The following is an 8,701-nucleotide window of genomic DNA, read 5'->3' on the forward strand; positions in this document are numbered from 1 at the left end:
CCCGACGTCACTACCACCAAAAACTCTAAAAAATACAGTAGGCAATCACATCTTCACTTCCACTCCAAAACTGGAAGAAATCGATTGCGCGATTTTGGTCTGCGAGTTTGTTGACTGTACGCAGTGTTCGTCTCCACGGCCAGGAACACGTTAAGTTCCTTTACAGTACCGTTGTCAGACACATTTAAAGTTAAGCACTAAAATTGGTTCGTTGTCATGACCTCACAGGTGAGGTTATGATGATATCTGTCCGGTGTCATAACTTCAGAGAACTAATAATTTGTTTAATTTCATTTTCCAAGTGAGTTAATTGATTAAAATCCCTCAAATTGCAATGGGGAACAGAACTGACAATATATTTGTTGGTGCATCAATATGGTCAGGTATTAACAGGTTATATTACAGTAGTTTGCGTTGGCGATATACCACCCTGCTTAAAACATATTTTGATTTGTTTAAATTTTCTTTGAAATTAACATATTTTTCTTTTATATAATCAACAATACCCAACACTATGACAAGAAATATTATGAGGTATTGTTAGCTCCTGAAATAAAAATCAAAGCAAAGGAAAACTGAAAATTTTTGCTATAATTCAAATTATGTCCGTTGTCATGACAAGTTACGAAAATTCAGTCCGTTGTCATCGGTCCGTTGTCAGAATTGGACAGTATACAACATTGGTAAACTACTGTTTAATGCATTCTATTTATCAATTATAGATAGTTTTCGTCTGACCTTATTTTCCTTGCGAGTTGCTTCCCTTGGCCGCCATCTTGGAGGTCCAACTAGCCATTTTTCCTCTTTAAGCAACCAATTTTAAAATTGTATAGCAGAAATATAAGGGCAAAAATCTTAAAAACGCTAAAATAACGAGTTATTTGTTTGTTTGTTTATTGTTTAACGTCCCTCTCGAGAATTTTTCACTCATATGGAGACGCTACCACTTGCCGGTGGAGAGCTACAAATTTTGACCTATACTCGGCACTCAGGGCCATTGAGCAGTGAGGGATCTTTTTCGTGCCAACTCCTCGGGACCTCGGTGTATACGGTCTCATCCGAAGGACCGGTCTCCACGTCCCACAGTGGGATTCGAACCCGCGCATAAGGATCAACTCCTTACTCCGCGACTCTAGAGCGTACGCTCTAACCACTGCGCCACGCGGGCGACAAATTACGCATTAAAGAAAGCTTGTGTTAACATAAATTCGTAAGAAAAATTGTGTTATTTTTACCAAATTGCCAAGTATGACAAGTTTATTGGTTGAATAATGAAGGAATTCGGGCTTGTATACCTCCAACATGGCGACCATCAGGAAATAAACCTTGCTAAAATCGTGTCTACGAAAACTATCCATACCTGAAAATAGAGGGAAAAGATGTTGGAAAGGAAAAACGGTCATACATGTATGTATCATTTCGCCGAACGAATATGTAATTTGTCCAAACAAATTTCTAATTTGTCCGAACAAATATCTAATTTGTACGAATGAATATCTAATTTGTCCGAACAAATATCTAAATCGTTCGAACAAATAAATATTTTTTTTATCTGGCCCTCCAACGGCGCCGTAGATTTCGTACAAGTGCTATTAATAGAAAATTTAAAAGCATGTTTCATCGATAACATGACACTGATTCTTCTATAATTGTTTCTATGAGAAAACCTTAATAATTTAATTTAAATTCAAAGGACCAATCTCATTCTAAAACAAAAATAATTGAATATATCAATGGGTGAACGATTTAATGACAAAGGAATTTAAGATTTACTGAGCTTCAAAGTTAGACTTTTAAGGATGAACACCTTAGCAGCACGAAGCGCATGCAGGTTTTAGAGCATTTCACTCTAGTGTGGAGGAGCAAGAGAATTGATCCTTACGTCACTGGTTCGAATTTCAACGCGGAATTCGAGACCGGTATAAGTCCCGTATCATGGTAGTCAGATGTTGGTACGAAATAAATCTTTTTCTGTTCTATGTCCTCAAGTGCCAAGTACAGATCTAAAGCATCCCTCAATAGGCAGCCAGTAGTGTTTAAGGGACATGAAGCAAGCAAGCAGCCAACCAACAAACTTTGGTATCGTGTATAGCTGACAATATTTCACTTTATAACTCATGAAATAATCTTCATTTTTTACGAATAGTAAAATAAAACGCATACTATTTAGTATGCCTATTATGTTTTTTTTTTTTTTTTTTTTTTTTTTTTGGTACTGCTGATATGCAAACCAAAATGCATGCACGTACCTAGTAGACTTGGAATTGAAATTACTCTATTCTATTGCATTTTCTTTAATTTGAAATTGTCAAACTTTGAGCTGCTTTCAGACAACGAACAAAATTTAAAACTTTTACTACAATCATCATGATATTTGCTTAAATCCGTTATCTCTTCATGCATAAAGCATCGCTTTTGAAAGGTGGGGAAGGGGCCTAGGACAGTAATTGGCAATTTACCTGAAATTTCTTTGACAAACTACATAGAGAGAAGAAATTCCTATTTAGGGGGTGGCTTAATTTCCAACTTCTTGAACGAGAGAATTGATTCTACTGAAACAAAAAGCGGGGGGAGGGGGGTTGGGCAACTGACCTTTCAAAGAATACTTTCATACTAATTAAATAAACGGTATAAGTTTAAGTTAGAGACCACCCCCTCTCCCGATATTATGTGCCTTAAGAATAAATAAATCTGATCATTTCCTCATCATTTCATAGACAGACTTACATGTTAAGACAAGTGACACCGGACCATATCAACTTAACATGTACTGACAACGGACATTTTGCTTATAAATGTCAAGTTTTCATATAGTATGCGTTCTGCAGAAGGCTGTAATATGTCTAATGAAATGAAAATAGAGCTACTTTTCAAACTACGGAATATTTAAGTGCTTTTTAAATAAATTGAAGACGAAATATATATATTTTTCACCGCACATTCATGCTTTTACACCATGGTATGTATTCGCCAATCAAAACTACTCGGAATATATTAAGGATAACAGAGACATTACTTTTTGTCATGAGTACTGAATGCGTATCTGTTTCCCAATACTTAATTGTATTCCTGGAATTGAACAAAAACATGATTTTTTATGCATTCAGTAAAAATTCTTGTATATTTTGAATGACACCGGACGGACATTATCTTAACCTCACCTGTGAGGTCATGACAACGAACCAGTTTTAGTGCTTAACTTTAAAGGTCTCTGACAACGGTACTGTAAAGGAACTTAACGTGTTCCTGGCCGTGGTCTCAAACGCGCAGTGAGCTCTGTATGCCTATTTCTTTTTTTTTTCAGCATGTTAACTCCCACCCAATGTGCCATGGTATATCAAAACTTTTTAGCAAAGATTCACATTAACCTATCGACTGTGTCCGCACAATCCACCTTTGTCTCCAATCGAACACTGGACCGTAGAGTAAGAAGGCGTCGGAATATCCCAGCTCCTCTTGACCAGCTAAGGGCTACCTTGTTGGAAGAGGTGGATACTCCTATGAGAAAGATAAATGCACCGAAAACCTTCAAGCACAGGAGTATTAAGGCTGTGACCGATGCATAAGAGAGGCATAGGAGGTAATGACTACATTTTCGATTTCACTTGGGGGGGGGGGGGGGATTTCTCTTGAATTGTTCGTCAAAATCAGATGAGATTTTCATAACTTGTTGATCTCGTTCACATAATTTACCCTACCAAATTAACAAAAAACAAAAAAAAAAACAAAAAAAAAAAACAAAAAAAAAAAAAATTAATAAATAAACCCATTATATAACACCTCTATAAATTTTAGTAAGAAACAAATTCAGCTCCCTCTCATCGAGGCATTACATTTAGTTGTTCTTTTACTTTTTACATTGATTTGGATGCAATATTTTTATACAACATGTAATAGTCACAGTTTATTATCGACCGCAGAGCGGCCGATCTATTTGTGGTTGTGTTAGAATGTGCGCATGGGGAAATGAGAATTTATTTTTCGATTGTTTCGATGGATAAATTCCTTATTGATATATATATATATATATATATATATATATATATATAAAATTGATAAAAGTTTTAGGAACTTGCTAAGTGTTATGGGTTGTTATTACCCGATATGTTTCAATTTGTTTTTCATTTCTTATCGGATGTTTATTGATTTTATGAAGAATTTATACAAGAACTTCTCCTCAACATGGACGTGTGTAAGATATGAAAACAGAACTAATTGGGTTTCCGGATATTAGTTACAGTGCCTAAAATAAAAAAAAAGTTTAACAAGTGAATTTTGTCTTGAATACACTATAGCAAATGACACAATGATATTTTTTCCGCACTTCACAATTACTGTGGTGCAAATCTTAACACTGATTGGCATTATCAGGTATCAAATACTTTTTCTATTTTGAATTTGTTTAATTTCGACCCTGTCTTGTGGAAATACTTTTAAATGCTAAGTATATACTTTTGCGGCCGATTTGTATGGCATGTCAAACGTTGCAATATTCGATCTTTTCCATTTGTATTGTATAATTTCTTATTTGTATTGTAAAATTTCTTATTTGTATTATCGCATACAAATAAAATTTATACAATACAAATGGAAAAGATCGAATATTGCAACGTTTGACATGCCATAGATTTGATGCTTTGCATCAATAAAACTTGTTATGTTTAAGGTAATGACGTAGTGTTGCAACACCATCTCACGATTCACGAATGAGCTTTTTAAGGGAGAGTGTTTTAAAGTCTGACTTTATGAGTTTTATAAGCATGCAAATAATGATAATAAGTTTGTTATAGTAGCACTTAATAATTATCGGATCGGGTGCAATGCTTTGCTATGGCAATGCAAACCCCAAATATCTGTCCGATCAAAAAAAAAAAAAAAAAAAAAAGAAGGTGCACAATGGCACTATGTAATATATATTCAATGAAATTCTCATTAAATTTTATTGAGTGGTATAGGAGGAATTGCGAAAGAGAAATGGGTAGCTCCCACCGTGTGTTATAGAAAGAATGACAGTGTCCATGTTTTGCTATGGTAAACCCCAATGGCACCATGTAATAAAGATTCCGTGAAAGTTTATTAAATTTTATTGAGTGGTATAGGAGGAGTTCCGGATATGAAATGGGCAACCCCCCCCCCCCAGTGTTGCGAAAGGACGGACACCCCCATCACTATACATCCTCCGCTTTTCAAGGGGTGGGGGGGGGGTTATAACGCACTGATTAGACAGAAAGAGCTTTCAAATATTCCTGTAATGTACATGCCAACGACACCATGTTTTTGTGGGGTTTGTTTGTTTTTTTTTGTTTTATAAAAGACTGAGCTTTACTCATATACAGTATTCATAAAACTAAAGTCATAAAACAGTCAGGAGAATTATATATGATTTACCCTGCTTTGCTCTTTAAACAGTAGCAATGTTTACTCGCTCTTCGGGTAAAAAGAATCATGCCAAAATAATTGTATAACAATTGTTTTATATTTAAATTCAGGCTTCATTGCTTTATGAATTAAATTAAATATCCAAAAATTAGAACTGTATCACCTACTCTGTTCCACAAAAACCAAATATTTATGATTCACATAAAAACGGACAAATATCTATGATACACATAACTAAGTATTCTCTCAGTAGTAAAAATTTATTTGCACTATTTTTCGCGTAAGAAAAACTTGGACAATAGTGTTTTGAAAAAATTGTTCTCAAACTATAGTAGGCCGCAGTTGCATCGCAATTTCTTTGATTTGAAAAACGGGTCCTTTTTAATTTTTGTGCAAGATAAGTGGTAGAGTTGCCAAAATAGAAATTGAGCCTACCACTATAGACATTCCCCATCAAATAATATACAAAACTTGACTCCTTTAGTGTACCAAATGATTGGGAGTACTTATGCATGTTGCCTCGCAAAATATTGAAACAATGTTTTTTTAGGATTCAGTTGCATTTATTAACAATAGTAACATAAGTGCTTTAAAAGTAAACATTCTCCAAATCTGAAATAAAACTCACGCCTAACGAAATGTTTGTATTACTCTAACGCCTGCGTCCTTGAAGAAAGGCAAATGGGTCCTGATCGGGACTTGGTGCAGACAGGTAGTTGGCGTCACTGACCTTGTATCCCGTGAATGTGGCATATATTTCATCCTGCCGCCCAAACAGCGAAAATTCTTGTCCTTGTCGAGCTTTCACATAAACAGTGTCTCCGCGATTTAGGTGCACGAGTACTGTATTTCCGGCGGTAGAATGGCTGTCGTACCCGGATATTGACACAAGCAGCTCATTATTTTTCTTCAGTTCTAACCACATAGCTTTGTCCTGGTAAAAATTAAAAATTCACTAATTAGACATCAGAATTAGTTTCATTTAATATTAGTCCCTGCATCTTGAAATAACAATTAGCATCTTCATCTTAAGTCCAAAGTGATGTCAACGCCATATAAAGACATTCCAATAGGACAATAATGAACTTGATCCTAGAATTTATACTATGGCACCATTATGAGAAAGTAAACGTGAAGTAAAGAAACAAATCTAGTGCGAAAAGCGCTAAAATAAAATTACTATTATACCGCTATTATGTATATACAGTAGAGTATGCTTATAGCGAACACGCTTATAATGAATTGACGCTTACAGCAAAGTGATTTTCATTCTCCTTGGCATTATGAACTTAACGGATATAACGAATTAACGCTTATAACGAAGCAAATTTGTCCGCCCCTGACACTTTTTTATAAGCATGTTTTGTATTTTTTAGCTGTGCGTCCATACTTCTATATATGCCGAAAAGTTGATCGACCTCCAAAAATTATTACTTATCACTAACTTTTCTATTTCTTTTTTTTTTTTTTTATACAAAAGAACACCTTAAGAGTACTGAAGTAAGTGAATCGTTGTCTCGTTTGATGAATTATGTGACCCCTCACCTTATTCATATCATAGGCGTGAAGATGAAACACGTACATTCCGCTGTGGGGACACTTAAATATCCCCGTGTGATCTGAGTAAGCACTTCCCAGGTTTGAGAATACCTTGTTGAACAACACCGTCTCGGCGTTCATGATGTGCATGGTTTGAGAGAGTCCCACCGAGAATGCTACCGCGCCATGACCACGGTCACTTAACGAGGATCCTGCGGGCCCATCTTGTGCTGTCAAGGGAGAAGTACATGTACACATGGGTGACCAATTTAGCAACAAGTATGATGCAGTTAGCAGAATTCAACTGCTATTCGTATTTGTATATTAAAGCACTTGCAAAAATGTTTATCATTAATCTCATGACATTTACATTTATTGATTAACCTATAAATTAAGTGAGAAAGAAAAATCTCAGACTTCTTTTCCAACTATCATGTTGTAAATTTTGAATTTACTAGAAATTCAAAATTAACAACATGATACTACCACACGTCATCGACTCTCATGAAAACATAATATACATGTATTATTACACTAAGGATATTTTTCTTTCATCAAGAGTAAAATTTATATTTCATCGCAGCCTTTGATGTAAGAAATAATCCCATCTTTTTAAATGAAGGGTTGACAGGGCATTTTTTAACAATAAGGGTTTAAAGAATTTTTTTTTCAAAACCGTTATAACTTTGTTGTCAAAAATTTTTGGTAAACATTTTTTTCCCCTATTTTTCGAACCTTGTAAAACAAATGTGCTCGTATCATAACTACAAATTTTTCTACTAGGAAATACGAAAAACAAACAAACAAATCAATTATTAAAAAGTATAAAATTTGTTTTTAAAAAAAATAATTAAATTGCATTGTTTGGCAGATTTAATCTTGAATTAAGTACTTTATTTAATCTTGGCTTTTTTCTCCACTATAAGAGTATAATCTAATCAAACTGGAGAAAAGATAATTAGGTCTACTGTGGATGTCTCGCAAAATTATATAAACCATAAATTAATAAATATAGATTACCATATATCGTTGAAATAAATGCAAGGCTTAGAAATGCGAATACTTTCCACATATTTGCAGTTTTGATCTGAAAGACAAACAAATTTCATATATTTGCGTGGTATATATATGAAAAGAAAAGAAAAAAAAAATCATATCATATAAGGAAAAATGATTTTGACGTTGGTTAAAATTCAGAATGTATATGTATACATTGCATGAAAAACAGGACTGAAAAGTTCAAAAGTAATTAAACCAAATGTATTATTTTTATTTTACAAATGACAAGATTTAATTTTTAAAAAACTCTACATAGATTTATACAAAATAAACAAATTTATACATTTATTTGTAATGTGAAAAATATACTGACTTACTGGTATTTTGAAAAGGAAATAAAAATAACAATTACACCAACCAATTAAGTACAAAATACACCGATCATTTTGGTACAATATTTCAATAGTGATTATCAGAACAGGATTAACAGAATTACTGACAAGATTAAGTTAAGTTCCATTTTTTTAAGTATCTTTTGTAAATCTTTATCTGATGTCATATTTGACAAAAAATTGACAGTTTCCTTACCCCGCTGTTGTTCTTGCTTGCTCTGTGGTTCTAAGCAAACCCTTGGCGGGCTATATATATAACAACAGCGGTCATTTTTTATTCTGAAGTGGGTGTATATCTTTGAATTCCTTTGTTTCGTTGACAACATGAAAACATCTCAATATGAAATGAAAACTCTAAGGTTCATAATCTGTTATCTTACAATAACCAAATT

At 34.0% G+C, this 8,701-nt stretch overlaps 1 protein-coding gene across 1 annotated transcript; it reads right to left on the reverse strand.

Moving 5' to 3' along the window:
• Positions 1-5,969: 5,969 nt before the first annotated feature.
• Positions 5,970-8,001, reverse strand: LOC133192642 (complement C1q-like protein 4). Its single transcript, XM_061328641.1, has 3 exons — positions 7,939-8,001; positions 6,925-7,148; positions 5,970-6,313 (listed from the first exon to the last, which is right to left on the reverse strand). The coding sequence occupies exons 1-3, from the start codon at positions 7,988-7,990 to the stop codon at positions 6,032-6,034; spliced, it is 558 nt and encodes a 185-aa protein (XP_061184625.1). The 5' UTR covers positions 7,991-8,001; the 3' UTR covers positions 5,970-6,031.
• Positions 8,002-8,701: the final 700 nt, after the last annotated feature.

Source organism: Saccostrea echinata, unplaced genomic scaffold (assembly GCF_033153115.1).
Source record: "Saccostrea echinata isolate AGI-Se365-2 ecotype Australia unplaced genomic scaffold, CSIRO_AGI_Sech_v1 ptg000025l, whole genome shotgun sequence".
NCBI lineage: Eukaryota > Metazoa > Mollusca > Bivalvia > Ostreida > Ostreidae > Saccostrea > Saccostrea echinata.

Excerpts from the sequence above, each read along its gene's own strand:
- LOC133192642 (XM_061328641.1), bottom strand. The coding sequence starts at position 7,990 with ATGTGGAAAGTATTCGCATTTCTAAGCCTTGCATTTATTTCAACGATA. Across the intron at positions 7,149-7,938 it reads ATTTATTTCAACGATATATG|CACAAGATGGGCCCGCAGGA; the intron begins GTAATCTATATT and ends CTCCCTTGACAG. Across the intron at positions 6,314-6,924 it reads ACGCCTATGATATGAATAAG|GACAAAGCTATGTGGTTAGA; the intron begins GTGAGGGGTCAC and ends AATTTTTACCAG.